The 23,346-nt window shown below is 66.9% G+C and overlaps 2 protein-coding genes across 6 annotated transcripts; one reads left to right on the top strand and one right to left on the bottom strand.

Moving 5' to 3' along the window:
* Positions 1-6,052: 6,052 nt before the first annotated feature.
* On the top strand, positions 6,053-13,889 carry TCEA2 (transcription elongation factor A2). Of its 3 annotated transcripts, none has more exons than XR_010836578.1 (10): positions 6,053-6,221; positions 9,108-9,170; positions 9,476-9,581; positions 10,534-10,624; positions 11,670-11,800; positions 12,035-12,091; positions 12,427-12,581; positions 12,651-12,797; positions 13,282-13,449; positions 13,670-13,889. XR_010836578.1 is itself a non-coding variant. In XM_067013492.1 (10 exons), exons 1-10 carry the CDS (start codon positions 6,150-6,152, stop codon positions 13,866-13,868), a joined length of 1,134 nt encoding a protein of 377 aa, XP_066869593.1. In that variant the 5' UTR covers positions 6,053-6,149; the 3' UTR covers positions 13,869-13,889. The 3 variants fall into 3 exon arrangements, 2 of the variants coding, with proteins under 2 accessions (XP_066869593.1, XP_058892553.1); XM_067013492.1 differs by having other exon boundaries at positions 13,378-13,449; positions 13,629-13,889; XM_059036570.2 differs by having other exon boundaries at positions 6,056-6,221; positions 13,378-13,449.
* An 863-nt stretch (positions 13,890-14,752) lies between these two features.
* On the bottom strand, positions 14,753-20,962 carry RGS19 (regulator of G protein signaling 19). 3 transcript variants are annotated; one of them, XM_059036590.2, is made up of 7 exons: positions 20,766-20,933; positions 20,186-20,381; positions 17,515-17,610; positions 17,178-17,299; positions 15,970-16,044; positions 15,643-15,877; positions 14,753-15,570 (listed from the first exon to the last, which is right to left on the bottom strand). In XM_059036590.2, exons 3-7 carry the CDS (start codon positions 17,542-17,544, stop codon positions 15,379-15,381), a joined length of 654 nt encoding a protein of 217 aa, XP_058892573.1. In that variant the 5' UTR covers positions 17,545-17,610; positions 20,186-20,381; positions 20,766-20,933; the 3' UTR covers positions 14,753-15,378. The 3 variants fall into 3 exon arrangements, with proteins under 3 accessions (XP_058892573.1, XP_066869594.1, XP_066869595.1); XM_067013493.1 differs by having other exon boundaries at positions 20,186-20,375; positions 20,766-20,852; XM_067013494.1 differs by lacking the exon at positions 20,186-20,381 and having other exon boundaries at positions 20,766-20,962.
* Between the last annotated feature and the right edge of the window lie 2,384 nt (positions 20,963-23,346).

The raw sequence follows: 23,346 nt of genomic DNA, 5'->3' as shown, positions 1-23,346 counted from the left end.
CTCCGTGCGAAGCCCGGGGCGGGGGGGTGGGGGGGGCAGGCCCCTCTTGGTTTCCACGGCAACAGCAGGGAGGAGCCAGGAAACACCAGCTCAGGAAGGAAGGCCGCAGCTGCGAGGAGGGAGAGGAGGGCCAGCCTGTTTGAGCAGGCGCCAGACACTCTGTCTGTCCAGTTGTCCGGCCCAGCTGGCCAGCCAGGCCCCGTGTTCCTGCCTTTGGCTCCACCCCCATGCCACTCGGTCCGGGCCCCGGGGAAGCGTCTGGGAAGGCTGTCTTTGCTCAGACCTCGGTGACCCCGGCCCCGGTTCTCCAGGAATGGTACCCTGGTCCCCCTCAGGGGCCCTTGGTGGGGCAGAGATGGGGCTCTCTGTGTGTCCTGCCTGGGGGACTGTGTGTTGACACACTTGCGTATCCCGGCTCCCACCCCGACTGCCCTGCCCTGGGCTGGCCTGGCTTCTCTGCTCTCCTGCTGGGCTCTGGTGACAGTTCTTCCCCCTGGGAAACATGGAAAGAAGGGGCACAGCCCCCCAGGTGGCCGGTCACTGGCCCACGGGGCCCGGTGGGCACGGCAGCCGTGAGTTTCTTTTCGGCTGATGCCCTGGCTTTGGTGACAAATGGCTTTGATGGTCCAACCGGTTGGGCCTGCCAACTGGCCGGGGGGCAGGCCTGTGTTCTTGGGGACCATCTACCCCTTCTTGCTCAGGGGCAGGAGCTGTCCGTTCATCCATCCCTCGATTGGCTATTGACCCCACCGCGGGTCAGGCCCTGTTCCAGGAGATAGGGATTTAGCAGTGGAACAAAACAGCCCCAAGCCCTGCTCGTGGGGAGTTTCCGCTCTGTTGGAGAGGGAGCCGATCAGCAAATCCACAAACAAGTCAGAATCCGGAGTGCCAGGCTGTGGAGGAGAGAGGGCTACGTCGGGGTGCTCACTGCCTGCCCGTTCAGGAGGTGGCTGTGGAGCCAACCCTGAAAGAAACACGTGAAAGCAGTGAGGGGACAGGTGGGGAAGAGTCTTCTATGCAGAGGAAACAGCACATGCAAAGGCCCTGGGGCAGGGACCTGTGCTGGAGAGGGGACCGGGGCTATGTGGGGCCTGGGAGGGTCTCGCTTTCTTATCTGAAGGAGACTTGGTGGCTTGGGAGGGTTTTGAGCAGAGGAGGGGTATGATCTGGCTTAGCTTTCCACAGCTGCTGTGTGGAGATGGGCCTGTGCAGGCAGAAAGGTGGACTCACCAGCTCACCACTAGGACAGAAGGGCAGGGGTCTGCTGTGGGAGTGGGGCTGGCCAAGGGCACCTCCCAAGGCCTGGCTCCCCGGCCCCCAGCCTTCCTCTCCCAGGAGTTTCCTCTGTCTCTCTCCACCAGGGCAGGGCTGGTGTGCCTGGACCGCCAAGAGGCACTGCCTTGGGGGCCCTTGTGAGTCAGACCCCCCGCTTTCACCGGAGACCCCGACCCTGCGGCCGCTGGGGCCCCCGTGGAGGGGGGAGGGTGGAGTGGCCGCCAGGCTGGCGGGCTGGCAGGGCAGGGAGGGCGGTGTTTCTGGGAATTGTGTGGGGGAAGCGCATTGTTAGAGCGAGGCCGAGGCTGCCAGGGCCGCTGCTGCTGCTGCTGCTGCTGCTGCTGCTGGCCTCTGGGGGATGCCTCCTGCCTCCCCCAAAGTTCTGCCTCTGGGGGAGGGAGCTGGGCCTGGGCCAAGGCTGTGGGCTGGGCTGGGGACTTTCCGCGAGAGGCTGTTGGGGGCAGCGGTTCTTCCCATTCTGCAGACTGGGAGACCGAGGCCCAGAGAGGGGGGCGGCTGGGTGGCAGAGCCCAGATATGCGCTGGCACATGGGACAGGGGACTTGTGCTGGACTTGGTCCCTGGTCACTGCCCTGCCTGACTTCACAGGCCGGGATCTGAGGGAGGCCTGGATGGGGTTGGCTGGGGTCCGAGCTCCACAGAGCCCCTGTGGTGGGGAACTGCAGCCCCCAGGGTGGGCTGGAGGGTCTGATGAAATAGCGTACAGAAACAGCTGGGTGCCTGGGTCAGGGGAGAGCTGCTGACAGGGTGACAGGGGTGGGGTGGGGGCTCCTTGGGCTGAGAGATCTCCCTGCCCCACCCCCGTGGCCATGGGGAGATGGGGAGCGGTCTCCGTGTGAGTTTGGCAGCCCCGGCCTTCCCACCGAGGCCCCTGCCCCAGCCAGAAGGGAAGCACAGATTCGACCTGCTGGGGTCATGGCCGGCTTTGGGCGGGCAAGTGGTGGGGGACACAAATAGAAAAATAAATGGCCTGAGCTTCCGATGTTTCCGTGCACTGAGGATGGGGGAGGGGCAGGCCTCTGGGCCAAAGGTGCAGCCCGTCCCTTGGGGGATGGCCCCTGGACGTGTTGTTGGGATGTCCCCAGACCCCTGTCAGGGCTGTGTCTGGCCCCTCAGAGCCCCCAGGACAGGGCCAGGCTCCCTACAGCGCAGGACTCCTGAGGGCAGACCCATGTATCTCTTGCCATAAAGGGGTAAAGCGTGGAAGACCCCTGCAGGACGGGACACAAGCCCTAAGGGGTGGGCTGGGGGGGTCAGCCCCAGGGTGGGGGCAGGAATGGGGCTTCTACTAGGCGCTTCCCTGGGGACCATCGCGGGGACAGAGGGAGGCCCCCTGGCGGCGGGCTTGTGGGGTGTCCAGGAGGGCATCCTGGAGTAAGGGGGCTGGGTGGGTCTGGGAAGGTGAGCTCGTCTGTCGCCCACCCTTGGGGGCCCTGTCCCTGTTCCTTGCTGATTCCTCTTCACCTCTGACCTCTAATCAGGAGCCCTGCCCCCACCTCACCCCTGCTCATGGCTCACAGTCTGCAGTCACGGCCTGGCACCTCCTTGTTGGGTGCCCTTGGCCCTCAACTCTCCGTGCCCCCCTCCTGCCCCTCCTGGGCCCATCTCAGGAGGAAGTGGAGGCGCCGGGGGTCCTAGGGAGAGGGCCCCACCCGATTCTAGGCAGGTCTGTGTGTCAGGCCTGCAGCCCAGAGTAACAGGCAAGCTGGTCCCGAGCTGGCCTCTCACGGGGCGGGGGTGGGTGTTTTGGGGGCTCCCCTGCTCGGGGGTGGCCGGAAGGTGAAAGTGTTAAGTTCTTTCCAGTCCCCCCCAGGGTGCCACGTTCCTTCCGTTACCCAGTAGGTGTCTGGGGGACTGGGATGCAGCAGAGGGTGGAGCTCAGGCCTGGGTCTTGGGCCGGCCGAGCAGCCCGGGGAGACAGAGGCCTCACAGCCCGTGTGCGCGTGCGCGTGTGATCTGTGCTGTGTGCCCAGCGCACGTGCACGCGGGCGGCTCCACGCATCCCCCCCACGTGGCTTGGGCGCTATGCCGACCGACCTCCCGGATGCAGCAGAGGGGACACGGGGTCTGGAGCCCTGGTGAGTACCGAGTTGTGGGTACAGCCGGGTTCGTGGTCCTGGCGCCACCCTGTAGGCACAGCTTCCTGAGGGCGCGGGAGGGTCTGGGGGCCCAGGCAGCTGGTTGGGGGGCGTTCTTTGGAGGAAGAAGTTCCCAAGTTCGGGTAGGGTCCGAGGGGTCTTGGGCGGGCCCTGACCGGCCTGAGCAAGGTTCTGGGGGTTGTGAATTAATGAGGGGCCCTGGGACCAGGGACTTCTAAGGTGGGGAGTCGGGGCTTTCGAGGTTGGCCGGTCAGTGCTCTGCTGGCCAGGGTGAGACCCGCTGACAGGCCCCACACGTGGGGGTCACTCTCCAGGACTAACCACAGTCCCACGCGGGCCGCTTCAAGGTTGTGGCTGCAACCAACTGGACCTCCTGGGGGGTGGGGGAGGGGGGTGGCCACCTGGCCCGCGGGCCATCTGTGGCTCACTCCCGCCACCTAGCGGCCTCTGCTCATTGTGGGACCTGCAGGACGCCAGGCAGGTCACCCGGCCCGGACCCTGCGTGGGGGTGGCTTCCACTTGGGACTGCACCGTGTCAGGGCTCAGGGATCCCGTGACGTGGCGAAGGGCCGTGGTCCGCAGGTCCCCAGCGGGGAAGCACCCCGCCTCCCCTGCCATGCAGCCCGGCCTGCCTGTCCACTCCCGCTTTCCCATCACCTGCCCTGCCCGGGGCCAGGCTCCCCAGGCTGGGCCCTCCTCCCGCAGGACGCCCCACCTCCTGGCCACACTTCTCGAGCACCATGGCGTCTTGGTCTCCTTTTGTCTGCAGCCTCGGTGGTCTTCGTTGAGAGCTTCTGAGACATGTCAGGCTCCTGATGAGCTGTCTCTGTGGCCCTTGCCGGAAGCTCCAGAGGTAGAGACCACCTGGCTTCTCATGAAAGAGGTCGAGGGCCTGAGGTGGGTGGTCTGGGTTTTCCACTGGCTGAGCCGGGGCAGGGCCCTGGTGCTCAGCCGACAGCCCCTCCTCGCCTCCCTGTCCTTGCTTTGGCGCCACATCGCGGGGCAGCGCACAAAGTAAGCCCACGGGGTTACCATGGAAACCAATTACACTGAAACACAGTTACCAAGTTATTTTCTAGAACCTAAGTGCTTCTTCATCGCGGCAGTGCCTGGCAGCAGTGAGCATCGTCAGGACGCTGGGGTATCAGCAGGACGGCTGTGGCACAGAGTGCCTCTGGTTTGTGCTGTGGTCAGTCCCAGCCCTGCTGCGACACGTGGCTCACTGCTTCATTCACAACTGAAGGGACCATACGTGTCCCCTAGAGAGCAATGCAGAGGCCACCGGGAGTCTTTCCCACCAGTCTTTCTGCCAGGGGGTTGGTTCCCGACCCGCAGGTTGACACCCTGTCCTCTTCTCCCTCCCACCCAACCCAGTCCCCCTCCTCAGCTCCCAGACCTGCCCTGTCTCCATCTCTGCTCCCCACCCCACCCCAGTTGGTCCCTGTCCTGCGGCCGCCTCTGTCCTTCTCGGCAGCTTGGATACGGTCACAGGGGCTGGGGTACAAACTTTGCAGCCTTGGAATACAGTCCCCAAGCCCCTGCCCTCCTCTGTGTGCCCAATGTTCAGTGTCCACCCGGCTGGCTGTTTAGAGTTTCTGTGGCTTGAAACATCCAACCCAGTCCCGCACATAGAGGCCTCCCTCACTCAAAGCCAGGACAGAGGAGGCTGCCCAGCTAGGCCTCCCCAACAAAGTTAAGCTGATTCGAGGACTGATAGGAGGAAATTCCTCCTCTAAGCACCACGACAAGGCATCCTGAGATGCTGAGCCCAGCCATGGCTTCTGACAAAGGCTGGAGCACAGGGGAGACCGTGTCAACCACACGGTCAGCATGCAGCAAAACACTCAGCCTCTCCCCTCTGGAGTGGGTGGATGTATCTCGGAGAAACCTCAAAGCAGCTTCCGGTCCCTAAGATTACAGTCAGAAAGGTGCGGATCAGGAGAGGCCTCAGGAGCATCACCTGGGCTGTCAAGAAGGGTTCGTGCCAGACAGTCCAACCCTGGCAGAGGCACCGGTTGAGGCAGGGTCTGGGCCATCAGCACAGCCCCCGGGAGTAGGTCACTGTTACGGAGCCAGTCTCGAGGTCAGTCCCCATCTGATTTCTCCGCAGGGCAAAGAAGGACAAAGTGCTGGGGGTTGGGGGTGGGCATGCAGAAACCCCGGAAAACCAGCCTGAGGACCGGCCCCCTTGACCATGCCCCGAGGATCCCCGAGGCCACAATCCCGGCCAGAGCGCTCAGGAGGTCGGGCAGCGGCCCCGGGACAGGGGGAGGTGGCGGAGGTGGGCTCATGGGGCGGGGAGAGGGGACGGACCCTAGCGTGCCTTTGCGGTCCCGCGCAGTCGGACCCTGGCGGCCCCCGCGTGGTGTTGGGAGGAAAGCGCGGGTTCGTCGCCGCGGCCCCCACGCACGGCCGCGCCCCGCGCTGCCGCAGCGCCCTCCGCCGGCTAACCGGTCCACTGGCGGCTGCCCGCGTAAGGACTACACTTCCTAGGATGCCCTGCGCTCCCCCGGGCTCCTGGGAGTTGTGGTCCGAGGCAGGGCGGGCGCGCGCGTGGTGGGCGGGCGCGAGAACTACGTGTCCCAAGATGCAGCGCGGTGCCGCGGGGGTCGGGGGTTTGAACGGAGGGTCTCCCGCCCGTGGCGGGGCTGCGTCTGCTGCGGCGGGTGCGGGAGGCTGCGGCGGCGGGGGCCGGGGTCCGGGCCGGGAGGTCGAGGCTGGCGCGGCGGGCGCTGGGGGCGGTGCCCCCGAGGCGATGATGGGCAAGGAGGAGGAGATTGCGCGGATCGCCCGGAGGCTGGACAAGATGGTGACCAAGAAGAGCGCGGTGAGGGGCGCGGGCCGCCAGGACCCCGGGACCCCCGCCCCGCCGAGCCCCCGCCGAGCCTGCCGAGCCCCCGTCAGGGCCGCGGCGACCACCCGAGGGGCAGGACGAGACTCCGCCCCGGGAGAGACTCCCGGGACACGGGGAGACCCCCGCCGTTGGTCGAGACCCCCGCCCTGGGCCAGCCCTGCCCTTCACCTCGCACCCACGGCAGAGGCCGCGATCAGGCCTGAACCTTGTCCCGGGAGCCAACCGCTCTGGACTCAACCCCCAACTGCCAGACTGAGACCCCGCAGGCCTGGGATCCGCCCGCTTTCTCCCCTCCGGAGCCCCTCGGGAGGCCGGGCTGGCAGAGACCCTCCTCGGCCCAGTCCCTCCAGGCCCTGCGGAAACCCCGGCCCATGCAGCCCTGACTGGCCGCCCCCCCCCCCCCCGTTCGCCTTCCTCCTCCCCAGCCTGGGCATCCTCGAAGTCCCCCAGAACTCCCCGCCGAGCCCCATCCCCGACTCAGAGCCCTCTGTCCCACCGTAGGTCTCCCACACCCATTCTCCGCCTTCAAGAGTTTGGAGTGTGAGATTGGACCCCCTTTTCCCCTGGAGCTACAGCGCCTCCCCTACCTCAGCCGGGCCTGGGGCTGCGGCCCCCATCGTCTCATTTTTACCGGCCAGCCGGCCAGAGGCCTTTCTTGTCTGGGAGGCCCTTTTTTTCCCCTTGTCTGTTCAGTCCCCCAAGAACCAGGTTGCCCTAATAAATCCTTTCCCTCCCTTAGCCAGGGCTCAGCCAGCAGCTACTGGGGAGTGGGTAGATGCGTAGGCATCCTTGGGAAAGAGCCCTAGGAAGCCCCCAGCCTGGCCTGGGAATGCCCGGGAGCAGGACCCCCCCCCCCCGACCCCCGCGACCAGCCGTGCTCGCTCTGCGGCCGGCTTCTGTCGTCCCTCGGCCAGTGAGCCTTTGGGGAAGGCTGTGCCCGGTCTCGGGGCTGGTGGTTGTAGTGGGCGGACAGCACATGGGGCTTCAGTTTCAGGCCCCTCTCAACTTTGGACCTTGGCGATCTGGGTATCCACCGCAGGAAGCATCTTTGGTGGGTGGTACCTGCCTCTAGGGAGTGGAGAGCTGTCCTGCCGGCTCCCCGAGAGGCTCAATAAACGCGACCTGCTCTCTCCCCAGACTGAGCTCCTGGGGTGGGGCCCAGTGGTGGTGGGGCCGTGAGGGAGGCTCAGCTGGGGTCTTGAGATGCCTGCCCCACCACCCCAGGGCTGTGTGCCTGCACTGGTGGTTTGGGGGTGACTTTTGGGCTGAGCATGGCTGAGTCTGGGTCTTTGGGCAGGGTTCTCCCCCCGGGGCTGGGAAGGGGGCCGGCTCCCACGCTTCCATTCATCCATCAAGCAGCAGCTGCCTGCCCCAAAGCCCGCATGATGTTCATGAACCCTGGGAGGCTGTGGGCAGCACAGAGCAGGGATGTGGGAACATCTATGGCTGTTTCCAGAGATGACCAGAGAAAGAAGCTGCTTCCCCTCTGAAGGAGACAAAATAAATGCCCCCCAGGTGGGGGCAGAGATGGGCCACGGAACTCAGGAGGGCTGGGTCGGGGCAGGCAGGACTGGGGGAGGGGGCATCTAGGTGGAGCACCGCATGGATGGAAGCCCAGGGGAGAATGAGGAGGGGGGACAGGTGTGGGCCGGGAAGGGGGCTAGGGGGCTTGGGGCGCCATGGAGTGGGGAGTGAGAGCTAGCAGAGGCTCCTGGTGGGTCCCAGCGCCTTTGAGGCCCCTTGGGGGAGTTGGGGGCCGTGACTGGGAATCACGTTTATACTCTTCTGGTCTGGAGGCCACAGAAAGCGGGCGTTCTGCAGCCCGGGGCTCCGTTTTGGGGAAGATGATGGATCGCAGAGTGGCGCTGTGCCCTCGGTTCTGTGGACCATTTGTCCCCTCTGAGGAGCTGACCACAGGGCTGGACTCTGTAGCCCAAGGGGCAGGGCCTGCGGGGGTCGATGAGGGGGAAGCTGCAGCCTGAGCAGAGATGCCGTCCAGATCAGGGATGGGGCAGGCTCTGCCTCTCCCACGGCCAGGCTGCAGGACCTCTGAGGCTGTCACCCCTTGGATGGCTGCCTCCTTCACCTTCACGTCATGAGGGAGACACGCACACGTGAAACCACACCAGTGGGTCCTGTGAGCCTTCTGTGGGGGAAGGCAAGGCAGGGAGCGAATGGGTGGTGCCGGGCTGCTGGCCGCCTTCAGCGGGAGAGGCCTCACCCAGGACGTGTCATCTGCACGGGAGAGGCCTCCTCCAGGACGTGTCATTTGCACGAAGCTCTGGAGGGAGAGTGGGGCAGGCGGGTGGCTGGCAGTGGGGAGCAGCAGGGCCAGAGGCCCCGGGGCGGCAGCTTGGCCCCCTGAGGAGCCAGGTGGCTCTTGTGTGTGCGGCCAGGAGGAAGCAGCTGTGCGCGGGTGGGCCAGGCAGAGAGGGGAGACGGGGCTCTGGCACGGTCCAGGCGAGGTGACGCAGCTGGAGGGAGTGAGCGGGGTGGGGTGGGGTGCACATGAGGGGAGCAGAGGCCCCTGAGGGCTTGGCCCCAGCAGGTGGCACGGAGGAGAGGCTGCCTGAGCCACGTTGGGGGCAGGGGGTGGAATGTGGGACTGGGCGGTGCGGGCGCTCCTCCCGTGGGGGAGGGGCTTTGGCCCTTTCCCCTGACGGGCCCTCGGGGGCCCTGGGCTGGGTTAAGTGCACAGCTGCTTCCCTTCTCATGCCTGCCTTCCCTGGGCATCTGACCCCAGGTGGATCTCCAAACTGTCACTGCCTTGCGTTCCCCCCACCCTTGTGTGTAGGAGAAGCTGAGCTTGCCCACTGAGACCTCAAAGTCGTTTACGAGGGTCCTCCCTTCTCCTTCCAGGAGGGAGCCATGGACCTGCTGCGGGAACTGAAGGCCATGCCCGTCACGCTGCACCTGCTGCAGGTAGGGCCCTGTGTGCCCCCCTGCCCCAGCTCCCAGGCAGCCGGCAGAGCTTCCTGACCCCCAGCCCGGCCCTTGGTTGGCGTGAATCCCTGCCCCCAGGAGACTGTCCCTTGCCTTTCTCTGTTGCTCCACGAGACAGGGAGGGGCGTTCAAGGAAAATCCACCGTGTCCCTCCCTGAGCTTCCTGCAGATGGGGCAGTAACCGTCGGGGAGGGCACCCACCTCCCCTCGCTGGTCCCCAGCTTGCCCTGTGGGAGCCGCCGAGGGTCTGCCTGCTGCCCCCAGCCTGGCCGCTTGCCTTGCAGTCCACCCGCGTCGGCATGTCCGTCAACGCCCTGCGGAAGCAGAGCTCCGACGAGGAGGTCGTCACGCTGGCCAAGTCTCTCATCAAGTCCTGGAAAAAGCTCCTGGGTGCGGGTCAGGCAGCCTAAGCGAGCGTGGGGGCAAGGGGCACCCAAGACGCGCTGGCCCTTTGCAGACTGTGCTGGTCCCGAGCCAGGGCCACCTGGGACCCAGTCCAGGAAGCACTGGCTCCGGCTGGGGGGAGAGGGGCTCCATGAGGAGCAAGAGGAGGAGCCGAGGGGGGGAGGCTGCGCTGAGCCCTGGAGGGGGGCCCGGCAGAGCTGGGGGAGGGGGCCGGGGGGAAGAGTGCTGGGGCGGTCAGAGGGCAGGGGCAGCTCCGGACGTGGGGGGAGGGTGGTGGGGCGAGGAGGGGGAGGGAGGAGCAGGTGGGAAGGGGGGTTAAGGGCAGGAGGAAGGGGGGTCTGGAGCCGCCCAGAGGGAACAGGGGCAGCCTCTTTCTAGGGACAGTGGGGTGCCTGGGATGCCACCGCGGGACCCCGAAGTTCCCCTCCCTTCCCAGCCCCTCCTGGGCTCTGTCCAAACCCTTGGGAAACGGAGCTGCATGTCCTGGGTGTCTCTCCAGTCCTGCGTGGCTGTTGGGCTGCGTGTCGGACGAGCGTATTTATTCTGGCGGCATGTGGGACGCTTCTCGTCCTGTGGGCAGGTCCCCAGTGCAGGCTGGGCCTCACTCGATGGCTCGCTCTGGGCCCCGAGGTCCAGCCGGGAGCGAGCGTGCCCGGCCTGCCTGCAGTGCCCAGCCGTTGTCCAAGTCCAAACGTGCCATCCGTGAAGGCCGTCACTCTGGCGGGGATTTCTGTGCTCAGGGAGACTTTCCAGGACCTTCCCTGGCTGGGGAGAGAGGACCCCAGTCGTTCGCAGGGAGCTGGGGCTGGAGGCAGGGCCCGATGGCTGATGACTGGGGCTGTGCCTCGGTGGTGGTCTGCCCCCCTCCCTGGCCCCGCCCTGCCCTCCGGGTCTGCCTTCTCCCAGCCAGCCCTCCCTTCTTTCCCGGCACGTGTAGATGCTTCCGACGCCAAAGCCAGGGAGCGGAGGAGGGGCGGGCCTCTGCCCACATCGTCCTCCAAGGAGGCCTCCGAGGCCCAGGACCCCAGGTAGCACGTCTGGAAGGCAGACACCCCCCCCCGCCCATGGCCCCACTTTCTCGGCAGACCGGGGTGCGGATTTCCAGGGGCCCTGGGTGGGGGCACCGAGGTCATCAGCCCTTTCAGCTCCTCAGAAGGGACTCTCCCCAGGGTCAGCCCCTTGCTGGACACTTTTCCTCCAGAGGCTCCTCTGGATCTTTTTAGCCCCAAGCGTCTGAGGGGAGGCTCTGTCTGCCTGGCTGCACGGAGCGGACCCACACCCTGAGTGGGCCTGTGGGGACCCACTGCTCGCACCCCCGGATCCAGGCCCCAGTCCAGGGTCTGGTTCTCGCTGGCTCGCTCTGGCTACCCTCGCTGGCCTGGTGTCTCTGGCTGCCGGCCCCTCCCTCACCGGGGATGCCCCAGGCTGGGGCATGGTGCAGGTTTTGGGGCTACTGAGGCCTCCTTGCTCCTGCTGCCCCAGGGATGGGCTGTGGCTGAGAGGCTGCTTTGCCCTTGACCCCACTGGGCAGCAGTGGCCAAGGGCGAGGAAAAGCCGAGCTTTGGATTCACGGCATGGCTGTGCGGAGACATGGGCTCATCTGCCCACCTGCACGTGTTATTTTTCCTCCAGGAAGCCGCCTGCTTCCACTGACTTCCGTGGAGGTCACAGGGGCACGAGAGGGGGGCCGCGGGTGGACAGGCCACGCACGGAGGGGCCGCCCAGCCCTGCAAGGGGCGGGGCTGCCTGCGAAGTGGAACCTGGTCCTGGGTGATCCCTGGGCCCGTCCGCCTCTCCCTGACCGGGCCGTTTGCGCTAGGCTGTGTGGCCCCGTGTGCCAGGTCTCCCTGAGGGCGGGGGTCCCGCCTGGGAGTGTGTCCCCCCCCCAGCGATCCTCACTGCCTCCGGCCAGAGCGCATGGACCTGCTGGACCTGACTGCAGACGGGCGGGGTTCCGGGCCGCTGTCGGGGTGGGGCAGACGGGGTCTGGGGGCCTTGTGGCTGTGACGTTGGCTTTTCTGGGGACCGGCATCTCATGGAGGTGCACACGGCCCGAGCGGGGCCTCTCTCCAGCCGCAAGAGGCCAGAGCCGCCCAGGACGCCGTCGACACCCAGGATCACCACGTTTCCTCCGGTGCCGGTCACCTGTGACGCCGTGCGCAGCAAGTGTCGCGAGATGCTTACCGCCGCCCTGCAGACGGACCGTGAGTGCCTGGGCCGGGGCCGCCCAGCACACCTCGGGGTCCTGGCTCCTGCCACACGCTTGACTCCCAGGTGGCCGGGGCCCTGCCTGCCTGTGGAGGCCTGAGTCCAGCCCTGTGCTGCTGACCTTGGGGGCAGGGAGCCGGGGGTCTCTGGGGAGCAGGGCGCCTGGATCCTGCGCAGGCTGAGGGGTGGGGGGAGCCGGCAGGGCAGCTGGTCAGGGCTGCTTCTTGCAGATGAGCACGAGGCTGCCGGTGCGGACTGCGAGCACTTGTCGGCCCAGATCGAGGAATATATCCTTTATGCGGCGGCTTGGAGGCTGGAGTTCTGGAGGAAGTGCGGGGCCGGCCGGGCTCTGCTCCCCTGGTGGCCACTGTCCTGCGCCCTCGCCAGGGGGTTGGGCGGCCGGGCGGGCTTGTTCGTCTTGACCAGAGGGCTCCTCCCAGACCCTCTGGGGTCTGACCGGGCCTCCAGCCTGTGGTCGGGTCTCAGCCGGGAAAGCGTCAGTGTTGTCGACCCGGTGTGGCTGGCTCTTCCGACGCGGCCCCCGCGAGAGGCCCTGGCTGACCTGGGGGCGGGGGTGGAGGGTGGGGCATCGGCCTCCCTACGGGTCCTTAAACGTCCGCACGCATCTTCCGGGACGTGGGGAACACGGACATGAAGTACAAGAACCGGGTGCGGAGCCGCCTCTCCAACCTCAAGGACGCCAAGAACCCCAGCCTGCGGCGCAACGTGCTGTGTGGCGCCATCACGCCCCAGCAGATCGCCGTGATGACCTCGGAGGTGAGCCCGTGGGGGCGCGGGGGGCCGCCCCTGGGGGGCCGCGGGCTAAGCACGCACCCCTCGCCCCAGGAGATGGCCAGCGACGAGCTGAAGGAGATCCGCAAGGCCATGACCAAGGAGGCCATCCGCGAGCACCAGATGGCACGCACGGGCGGCACGCAGACCGACCTGTTCACCTGCGGCAAGTGCAGGAAGAAGAGCTGCACCTACACGCAGGTGAGCGCGGGCAGCGGGGCCCCGCCCCTCCTCGGTGCCGCCCCTGCCCCTGCTACGCAGGCTGCGTCCCCCTCCCCCTCGCGCCTGGACACGTGCGGTGTGGGCGGTGCTGGGCCGCGGGTCCGACAGCCTAGCCTCTGATGGGGCCGGGAGCTGCGGTCGCTCTTGGGGCTCCCCCTTGCCGAGGACCCCGGCGCCCCAGTAGGCAGTCTCCAGCCGTGGGTCCAGCCCGTTCGTTCTGGGGCACTGAAGTTTGGGACCGGCCCCGCCGTGTTGCTGCCGGTGGGAGGATGGGTGCCCGGTGGTGGTAGCAGGACTACACATAGTCGTGGAGGTGGGCGCTGATGTGGGCCCCAAGAGATGTCGGGGGGCCCTGTAAGAGGAAAGCGGTTGGGGCGACCGCGAGGCGAGTGTCGCGGGGCAGCCTCAGCCCAGGTGACGGGAGGCCAGCACGGCCCGAGGTCATGGGTGGCGGCCTCCCCAGGTTGTGACTCCTGGGAAGTCCTGCTCCCTGGGGCCTCCAGCTGCAAGTGACTGAGGCCCTGGGGCCGGGCCCCTCCCACCGTGGCCCTCCCAACAGGTGCAGACCCGTAGCTCCGATGAGCCTATGACCACGTTCGTCGTGTGCAACGAGTGTGGAAACCGCTGGAAGGTAGGTGGGTGAGCCCAGGCCATGCATCCCCATCCCTGTTCTCTGGAGGTGGGTGTCTCCAGCCTCTGTGGGGTCTGCGGCATGAATTGGGGGATGGCCCTGCCAGCCAGCCTCCTGGGAGCTTTGGAGATGGTGGATGGAGACCCCAGCCCTGCCTCCTCCCCTTTGGGGTCCTGCAGGCCACATGGCTGGATGGACGCCTCTCACCTGTTTCTTGCAGTTCTGCTGAGCCCTGTGCATGTGTGCCTGCAGCCGAGGGCCACGGCCAGTGCTGGCCGTCGCCCTTTCCCCATCCTCTGCCAACAGATACAGCTTCTCTGGAGACCCGCCCTTTGCCCACCCGGCCTTCCTCAGAAGGCAGCACACCCTGCCCCCAACCCTGCAGTGCACCTTTCTCCCTCTTTCCCCCCAGTTATTAAATGTTTCTTTTTGCCACTGTTTTTTCCCTAGCCCTTGGTCCTGGTGGGCCATGCACAGGCTTGGGCTTCAAGCTGGGTCCTCCATCCCCTCATCTCTGGTTTGATCCCCCTGACCCCTGCCGCTGCGGGGACAGCCCACCTCCCTGGGGTCAGGTGACGCGGAGGCTTGGCCTGGTGGGACAGCACTGGAGGGAAGAGCCCCCTGGCTCTCAGAGGGGCCTGAGCGTGCCCGTGGGAGGGGCAGGGCTGGCCATGCAGAGCAGGAGGATCAGGTGGGGAGGGCCGTGGGCGCACAGAGGAGCCGGGGTCTCACGACCTCTCCAGGCACCGCAGCTCAGGGCCCAGGGATTATGGGCGGGAGGCTAAGCCTGGGCCCCACGGCCGTGCCTGCCTGCAACCCTTCAGGATGCCCCACTGCTCGTGGAAGCAGTGTGGACGGGGGTGGACCCCTGACCAGACCCTCTGCGCCCCGGTTGCAGCGTTGAATCGCTTGACCAAGCGGAAACTCAGGGAACAGGGTGGCAAGTGTGTGCCTTGTGGGGCCTGTGAGACAGTACAGGTGATTGCCCGGCACCCAGGGTCTCGGGGAGGCCTCCCCCATAAGTGTCCTGCCCCAGCCGGCCAGCCCCTGCCAGGGACCTGGGCAGTGCCTCTTGTTGCACCGCCACCCTTGGTGGCCAGGTGCCTTGGGGGCGCCCTCGCGCGGGGAGGGCTGAGCAGAGCTGCCTGCTGAGGCTGTTGCTCTGAGGGGCGGGGCTGGAGAAGAGCACAGGGTCCCTTCACTGAGCGTGGCTGCTCCCCTGCTGGGGGTTCTGGACAACGCCTTCTCTAACTCCCCCCAGCACATGTGGACAGAGGGGAGAGGCTTTTACTTTAAAACCATCTTCAATAATAAGATTCTATTTGGGGGGGAAGAGGAGTGGAGTTAAATATGAAAACTTTTTTTTTGTTCTTTTGATAAAACACACAGTGCCATGTTTCCTGGTTTAAACTCAATGAACATATAAAAGAGACACCGGGTCCTGCTGCCTTGAGCCTGGTTCTGAGGTCCTGGGTCTGATCCCGGGGTGCAGATGGCACCAGTTGGAGGTCTCCTCTTGTCACAAAACGAGACAGTACAGAGGTTCTGTTCTCCACCAAAGGCATTTCTCAGGGCCCCCAGGGGCCCGGGGAGGAGGACCTTGTGAGCTTTGTGGGTCCAGGATGCTTTCAGGGAGGGTGCCTCCTTTCACCGGGTGGGAACCCCAGCAGCAAGTGCTCAGTGGGGGTGGTGGTGCTGGAGGGGCCGCCTAGGCCCAGAGGCCCTCACGCCTGCCTCTCATCTGGATCCTGGGGCGCTGGGTCCTCTGGGTGGGGAAGGGGGCTTCTGGCCTGCCCTGCACCTGGAGCTCCTGCCTGGGACCGCCCGGGGCGCTGGGCCCAGCGGGTGTGCCCCACACGTGAAGCGCTCTTGTGAAAGGAGCCTCTGCCGCGGGAGGGATCCTGCGTCCGGGCAGCCGCGGTGGGCAGTCTAGGCTTCACTGGAGGACGTGGAGCGCCCCCGGAGCAGCAGGGCGCGGTAGGCGGGGGAGCTGAGGAAACGGGGGTAGGAGTCTCGGTGCATCAGCGTGTAAATCTGCAGCTGCGCGTCGTCAAACGTGTGCGCCGACGGCTCCTGCATCTTCTTGTTGATGCCCTCCCGCACCCGGGAGTCCAGGCTCACCTGCGGGACAGGGGCCGCGGTCAGGGGCCCGGAGGCGCCTCCGCCCGCCACCCCGGTCCCCGCGCGGCGCACCTCCTTGGGGGACAAGATGGACACGTAGTCCTCGTAGATGAGCCGCGCCTTCTCGTCCACCACGTGCTGGTTGGCCTCGGCCTTGAGCTCCTCGCAGGCCAGCCAGAAGAGCATGTTCTCCTCGCTGTACTCGGTGCGCAGGAACTCCCGGAACACGCTGCGGCCCGCTGGGCTGTGCATCAGCTTGTCGAAGGACTGCGCCCAGCTCCGCACCTCCTCAGGGCTCGGCGTGGCACTGCGGGCATGGGCATCCGGGTATCCGCCACCGGCCGCGCCAGGCCCCGCCCCCACCCTCCCCCACCGCGCAGACCCCCGGCCGAGACTCACCAGGCTTCGCAGCTGGGGAGGGGCTGCGGCCTGCTCTCTCGGGAGGCCCGCCACGCTCGCCGCCGCTCCTCGTTCCTGCCGGCAGAGGGGAAGGTGGCACTGCCCTCCGCGGCACGCGTGTGCGCGCAGAACGCTGGCCACACGGTGACACCGACACGCGTCTGTATGGGCACGAGGCCCGGGGGCTCTCGGCACACTTGGGAACCCCCTGCAGGGTGGGTGGGTCTGCTCCTTTCCCGGACTCCGGTCCAGCCCGGGGCCCGTTTTCTTGCCTTTGCGGCTTCACAGGCCCCTCGGGTACCTCTCCCTCCCTGGCCTGACCTCTCCCCCCACTGCTTTCTCCCAGAGACTCCGACTGATGTGGAGAAAGCCCCCGGCCCGCGTGTCTGACCCCTGTGACTCTCCCTCGGGGTCCTGCTTCTCCCCTTAGTTCCTGGCACAGCGTCGGCGCCGTCTCCCCAGTCCTCACCTTCGGCTGGGCCTCTCCCCAGGTTCACTGAGAGGCTAACAGACACCTCGAACTCAAAGGTCCGGACAGAACTCAGTTCCCACTCTACCCCCACCCGCCAGACGCTAGACTCCTCGCTGGGCCCCCACAGCCAAATGCTCAGCGAGCGCTCACAATCCGTGGCCTCGCGTCTCTACCCCCAGGCGGTCCCTCTCCTGTTTCGGGCCCCAGTTGCTCACTGGTCAGCTGGTCCCCCTTTGGGTCCCCTCAGCGCTGTCCACTCAACAGCCAAGGGACGGAAGCTCGCAAAGGGCCAGGCCTCTGCAAGGCACGAAGACCCCAACAGGTTCCCTGCGTGCCTGGAAGCCACATCCCCCCTGGAGGCCCCGTGTCCACCCCCTGCGCTGTCCCAGGGCCAGGTCTCTGCTTCAAGCTCCTCCGCCTGACACAGTCTGTAGGCCCTGCTTTTGTTCGGCCGAAGGTCCCCAGGGCCGGCCTGGGCCGGCCTGGGCCGGCTTACGGTAGACATACGCGCGTGCACGTGCTGGCTAGGCGCCTGCCCGTGGACACAGCCTCGGCACACCAGCCGTGAAAATCACACACACACGGGGGCCTGGGCACTGGCCCCCGGGGCGAGTGCGCTGGGTGATGCCTCAAAAGCGCCCCGAGGGGCTGAGGGGTGGGGTCCTGGACCCCAGGTCTGCTCAGCGCCCCCCTCCCCGCCGGGCACACGGCGCACCCCCCCCCCCGGCCCACGTACCAGGAGCAGCTGCAACAGCAGCACCAGCACAAGCAGCAGGGGTTTCGCCTGTGGGGGGCCGGGGGCGCCGCATCATGGCTGGACATGGAGGGAGGCTGCTCCCCCTCCTCTGGCCCTGTGTGCTGGGGGAGGACGGGCCCGTCAGCCTCCAGGCAGAACCCCTGGGAGCCACCTGCTCCCCCCCCCCCCCCGCCCGCCCGCCCGCCCGCTGGGGGCCGTGCTTGCTCCCGGAGGGGCGGGCGTGACCCTTCTGGCCTCCCAGGTGTCCAAGGGTCTCCCAACTCCTGGTCCTGCCCCCAGTCCCCGAGGGAGAGAGTCAGCGGCGGAGGCGGCCCACCTGCTTCTCAGCCTCAGGCGGGGTGGGCATGGGTGGGTGGAAGAGGTTGCCGGCTCCGTGGTGCCCGCTCCGGGACCCTCTCCGCAGCCTGGGGCTCTGAGGAGAGAGGCCGGACTCTCAGGCAGGACCTGACACCCGCGGGGCCCGCCCCCTGGAGAGGTCCCGAGTCTCTCCCTCCCCCCGAGGTGTCCCCCCCCCGCCCCTGCCCGGCCTCCCACCTCCAGACCGCTCTGCCCAGGCCCTGACCCCCACTCCAGCCTACACTGTGGCTGTGAGGGGATGTGGGGTCAGGAAGGAGGGGACCCCAGACAAGATCTCCACAGGAGGTTCTGGGACACCCCCGTCTGCTCGCTCCCTGGGAAGCCGGAAGCCAGGGTTCCTCTTTCTCGGTTTCCGGCTCCTGGCCCCTCCCAAGGGGGCTGGGGGCCCCCAGAGTCTGAGGCTGTAAGGGCGGTGCACAGGGGTGGTGCTCAGCCATTTAGACCCCCCATCCCAGGTTTTCCTCGGCTGGTGGGAGGTGGTGAGGGTTGCTCCCCACGAGGAGTCCGGAGCAGCCCCGGGGAGGCTCCCCACCTGCTCCCGGGGACTCGGCAGGGGCGAGACCAGGCCTGCGACAGGGAGGACTTGAGTAGGACTTGGGGCTGGGGCGGGACGTCCTGAGGGTGCGGGAAGTGCAGCAGGCACCGGTGAGGAGGGCCGAGAGCCGCCAGGGACCGCCACCTTCTCGGCCCGGTTACTGGCCCGGCACCCGAGCACTCGGCTGGCACCTTCCCGCGCCCAGGGTCTCCCGGCCTCCCTTCCCCTCCCCTCCCCCCCAGGCTGCGGAAACCGCTGCAGCCCCAGGCCTCGCCGCAGGGCAGGGCGGGCGCGCCGGGCGGCGGCGGGGGAGGGGGTGCGTCCTGCTCCCGGGCGGGTCCGAGCCGCGGGGTCCCTTCCGCTCGGCGTCGGGGCGCACCTTCCACGGTGCGGGCGCGCGGTGGGCGCGCCGGAGCCCCATCCGGGTGAGCGGCCCCCGCGGGGAACCCGCGGACCCGAGCCGCGGGGGCGGCCAATCAGGGTCCAGGAGGCAGTTTTGAACGCCTCCCCACCTGCCTCCCAACCTCCACCTTGGCCTGCGCCCACCTCGGCCCAGGTGAGGCGCCCCGCCCCACCCCCGGGGCCGGGGACGCCCCCTGGCACGTCTGCCGCGCGGACCTTCCTGAAACCCCGCCGAGAGATGCTCAGGACTTGGTTTCAGTTTATTTTCTCATTAAATGATCATCCTCCCTGCTGCCCCCCCATCCCTCAGCTCTGGGCCTTTTAATGTCTGTTTGGTCCATGTTGGCCTCGTGGGGTGTCCGATGGCAGGAGAGGAAAGTGGACGCTCTGGGACAGGCCCCGGGGCAGTCACCAGGCTAGGCAGCTCCTGCCTCCCAGCCACTGACCGGGTGCTGCGCTCAGAGGTGACAGACCGGGATATGCACACCTGGGGCACCCCTGCCTCCAGGGCCTGGGCATGCGGAGGCCTCGGCCTTGACCCAAATCTGGGGGCCAGGTGTAGGGTCCCACGGGGCCTTGGCCACTTGGCCACCTGCCTGGCTTCCCCTGAGATCGCTGGGGGGGACCCTCAAACTGGATCCCACTGGCTTCCAGCTAACAGATGGGGAAGAAGCAGCCCGACAGCATGCCTACCCTCAGGGGTCAAGTTTCTAGGGAAAGGAAGGGGTGTGGCAACCTCTGAGGTCTGGTAGCTGTACCCCAGACGGGCTGTGACTTCCCCAGGCAGAGCCGCTCTTCCTCCTCTGCACCCCTACACACTGTGAGTGGGGGCAGGGCCCCCGCCCCCGCCCCCCACCCCCCAGCACCCTGAAGGCTGTACCCCTCTAGGCTGCCTTCTCCAACTCAGCTCTCACTTGGACGAGGGGACCTGCCTGAGGACGCAGGGCCCAGGTGCTGGGGCCAAGTCTGGGGCGGGGGTTGGGGCAGGGGGAGAGGCCGTCCCTTCTGTCCTGGTTGTAGGCCCTGCACCTGGTCACCCATCCCTGGGCCTGGCTCCGTGCACCCTCCTCAGGCTGCCCGGGGCCACCTGTGCCCCTGGGGCACCTGCTCTCTTTCTTGGTGGGGGTACAGGGTCTGAACCAGGGTTCGCGCCGCGCATTCGGGCACGTGTGAGGGGGCTCCCTCCCCTTCCCCAGCCCCTCCAGGCTTTGGCCCCTAAGTCTGGGATAGGAGAAGCTGGACAGGCAGCAAGTTTGGCCTCTGGGGACAGAGGCTCCCTAGGGAGCGGCTGCGGCTCTGCTCCACAGAAGGAAAAAGAACGTCCCCGAGCCCGCCCAGTCCAAAAAAAGAATAAGAAAATGTGACAATCCCAGGAAAAAAAATGCCATAACCTTTCGGAGGGGGGTTGACAGAGGGGCTCCATTCCTTGCTTCTTATCCCCCCTCAGCACCTTTCCTGTCTGCTGTGTCGCCCCCTCCCCCGCTGGGAAGTCCCAGCCTGGCTCCTCCAAGGCAGGCCAGGTCTTCCTAGACCTGGTGACCCTCGCCACTGCCCACCTCTACGATGGTGGGGGCAACCCACTTCTCTCTCCCTCTCTCTCATGGTAGGGTTTGGCCTGGAGAAGTCTGCCCCTTTCTCCAGCCTCTGACCTCCCCACCCCAATGTCAAGGAACTCGCCACGCGCCCCACTCACCAGCGACCCAAAGGCGAGGCAGGGGCGGGAGGGGCCAGGTTCAATCGGGGCCCCACCCTGGCTGCCGAAGGGGCGTGTGCTGCAGCAGCAGGACTCAAGTCAGACGGCAGGAGGTCCTCCCGCGCGTTCTGGAGCGAGGCTGGCGCCAGGAGCCCCCCGATCGGCTCGGGCCGGGGGCGCAGCGCCTCCCCTGCGACTGGCAGGGATGAGTGGCTGCCAGATCCAACAGGGTGGGGGCGGGGGCAAACCGGGTGTCCCGCCTCGGCCCCTCCCCACAGGCTGGGGGGGGGACGGGAGACGCGGAAACCTGGGTTCTTCCGGCCCCCCCCACCCTGCTTTGAGCAATCACTTCCCCAGGCTTTGAGCTGCAGAAAAGGGGAACCCGGTTGCAACGGCCCCTCCCCCACGCGCGGGGACGGGCTCCAGTCTCGCCGCGGCCCAGGGTCCACGTGGACCCCGCGGCTGAGTCCTTGGGGCGCGGATTCCGGCGCCGGTTTCCGAGGCTCCCGCCCCGCACGGCCCCCGGGTCCTGGCCGGAGGGGCAGGGCCGCGGTCCTCGGCGCCGCGCGCGCGCACTCACCGGCCGCGCTCCCGAGCCACTCGCGCCGCAGCAGCCGGCCCGCGCGCTCCGAGGTCCGGCCGAATCGTCGGGGAGCGGGCGCAGGCTTCAGTGCGCAGGCGCCTCGGCCTCACTTCCCCAAAGCGCGGGGCCGGGACTTCCTCGCGCGGGCAGACGCCGGCCCGGCCCGCCCCGCCCGGCGCGCTCCGCCCCGCGTTCGGCCGGCTCCGCGCCCCACGCGCCCACTCCCCACCGCCCCGCGCGCAGGAGCGCGGCGCCTCCGTCCCCACCGTCGCTTAGGGTGGCCCGTGCTGATGATGGGGCCTCTGGCCCCCCGGGCGGCTGAGTTGGTACTGCGGCAGCTGGGGGTGTGGCCGTGCCCCAGCTCTGCTCGGCGGGGCCGGTCCAGCGTTGCCGTTACGGGGTGGGTGGGGGGTGGGGTGGAGGTGGGGGGGAGGCGTCCCCGTAGGCTACTTGCCCCGCTCGAGGGAGAGGCCACTGGAAAGGACTGTCCCCCGTGGTCAGTCCCGGCCCGGCCCTGGCCTCTCTGGCACTGGGTGTCCTCACCTGTGAAATAGGGTTAAGGGCGCGCTGTCACTGTGCTGTAGGGGACTTCCCAAGGAAGGGGTTTCCTGGGCTTCGGTGCCAGTGATGCCGGGGCTACTGGTTCTCATAGTCGGGGTTGCCAAATGTAGGGCCCTGTCCACGGGGCCTGGCTGAGTCTCTTTCAGACCCCTCCAGTTGCCCCCGGATGTTCTGCAGTTTAAAGCTACACCTCCCCTTTGCCACGAATGCCTGTCCCTTCTCTTTGGACAACGCTCTTCATATTTTATGACCTGGTATAGCTGTGAGTTAAATTCCTTATCCCAGCATGCTTTGGGCCAGCGTCTGGGAGGCCCTGACCCTGCTCTGGAAGTGGTCTGCAGAGTGTCTGAGTCCCCCTGGCCTCCGACCGTACGCAGCTCCTGTGCCCTGGTGCCCAGGGCCCGCTCACAAAATGCCTTCCAGGTGCTCAAGTTGTAGGTGCTCACTTTTTTCAGTTCTCTTGGGGGTATAAAGGGAAGTGGAGATGTTACATGCGCTCTTCATTCATCCAGCAAGTGTCTGCGTGTCCGCCGTGTGCCAGTGAGTGGGACCTGGCAGTGAGCATGACAGACGAGCCCCGGAGCAGACAAGAAGTGGACTTGCAGACTGGGTGAGAGGTGAGGAGGGCTAAGGAGAACCACAGAGCGAGGAGGGGGGTGTTTCAGTGCTGCCTCTTGCTCAGCACAGGACAGAGCTGGAGCCGCTAGCAGAGCAGCAGGGCAGGAGCTGAGCCGAGGAGGGTGCAGGCCGAGGTCAGGGAGGCGAGAGGGGCCCTGCAGTCTGGGGGGGCCTCTTGATGCCGTGTGCCCAGGGGGCTTGGCTGCCATGTTGACAGGCTGGCCGGAACAGGGCAGAGGCTGGAAGCCTGCCCAGATGGGAGGTGGCTGCTTCTTATTTAGCCTAGATAACAGTCCCGGGAGGTGGGTCCTTCAAAGACGGGCCAGAACTTAGTCAAGGTCACACAGCCCTGCCTATGCCCTGATGCTTGACGTGGCATCTTCACCCACCTCCCGAGACGTGTGGGGCAGCTGGATGCTCGAGTGGGGCAGCGCACTTCTCTTGCACTCAGGCCACACTCTATACGCTTCTCTGGCCCTCCCCTCCCCCACCCCAGCCCTCCATACGCTGTCCTTCCTCTCGCCAGCCCCACACGTCCCCCGGCCACTTCGGCCTCTCCGTGCCCCTTGCCTCAGCCCTCCTGGGTGTTCTACCCTTCCTCTGGGGAGTCTGTCCCGTATTCCACAGGAGGAACCAAGTGGGCTGGGCAGGGGCTCATTCAAGGCTGTGCAGCAGGTAATGCTGGGGCTGGGATTTGAACCCAGGACCCTCTGTCTAGAGCATGAGCTCCCAGCCCCAGAGACCCACCTGATCCCTCACAGCCCCCAGTACTTTGGGCTGTGGCCTACATGCTTTGCTTTCCCATAGCAGAAGCCTCCTTCAGGCCCTGCAGAATTGGCCTCGGTCACTTTCCCAGGCCTTCTCTGCAGACCGAGGACCCCTCCCTGGTGTGGGGATCAAAGGGTGCCCATGTGCCAGACCCACACCTGGTGCAGAGCTGTCTGTGAGGCCGCCCTCTTTTTTTTTTGGCGATATGCGGGCCTCTCACTGTTGTGGCCTCTCCCGTCGCAGAGCACAGGCTCCGGACGCGCGGGCTCAGCGGCCACGGCTCACGGGCCCAGCCGCTCCGCGGCACGTGGGATCCTCCCGGACCAGGGCACGAACCCGCGTCCCCTGCATCGGCAGGCGGACTCTCAACCACCGCGCCACCAGGGAAGCCCGAGGCCGCCCTCTTGCTGGCCTCCTCAGGGCGGTGGGTGCCTCTCTCGTCCTCTGTCCTCAAGTGCTTGCCTGATGCCCCCCTTCCCTCTCTCTCTGCCCCTCGCCCAAGCCACCTTCTCTTCCCCTGTTCCTTGTTTCCCCTACCTGCCTGAACCGCCCCCCGCCCCCCACCACCATAGAGAGCTCCCTCCTCCCTCATGGAGCGTCCAGTCTCCAGCTCCACACACAGTTCTGGGCT

This window comes from Kogia breviceps, chromosome 14, assembly GCF_026419965.1.
Source record: "Kogia breviceps isolate mKogBre1 chromosome 14, mKogBre1 haplotype 1, whole genome shotgun sequence".
Taxonomy (NCBI): domain Eukaryota; kingdom Metazoa; phylum Chordata; class Mammalia; order Artiodactyla; family Physeteridae; genus Kogia; species Kogia breviceps.
Note: the sequence above shows the minus strand (reverse complement) of the source record. Positions and strands in the feature narration are given on the sequence as shown.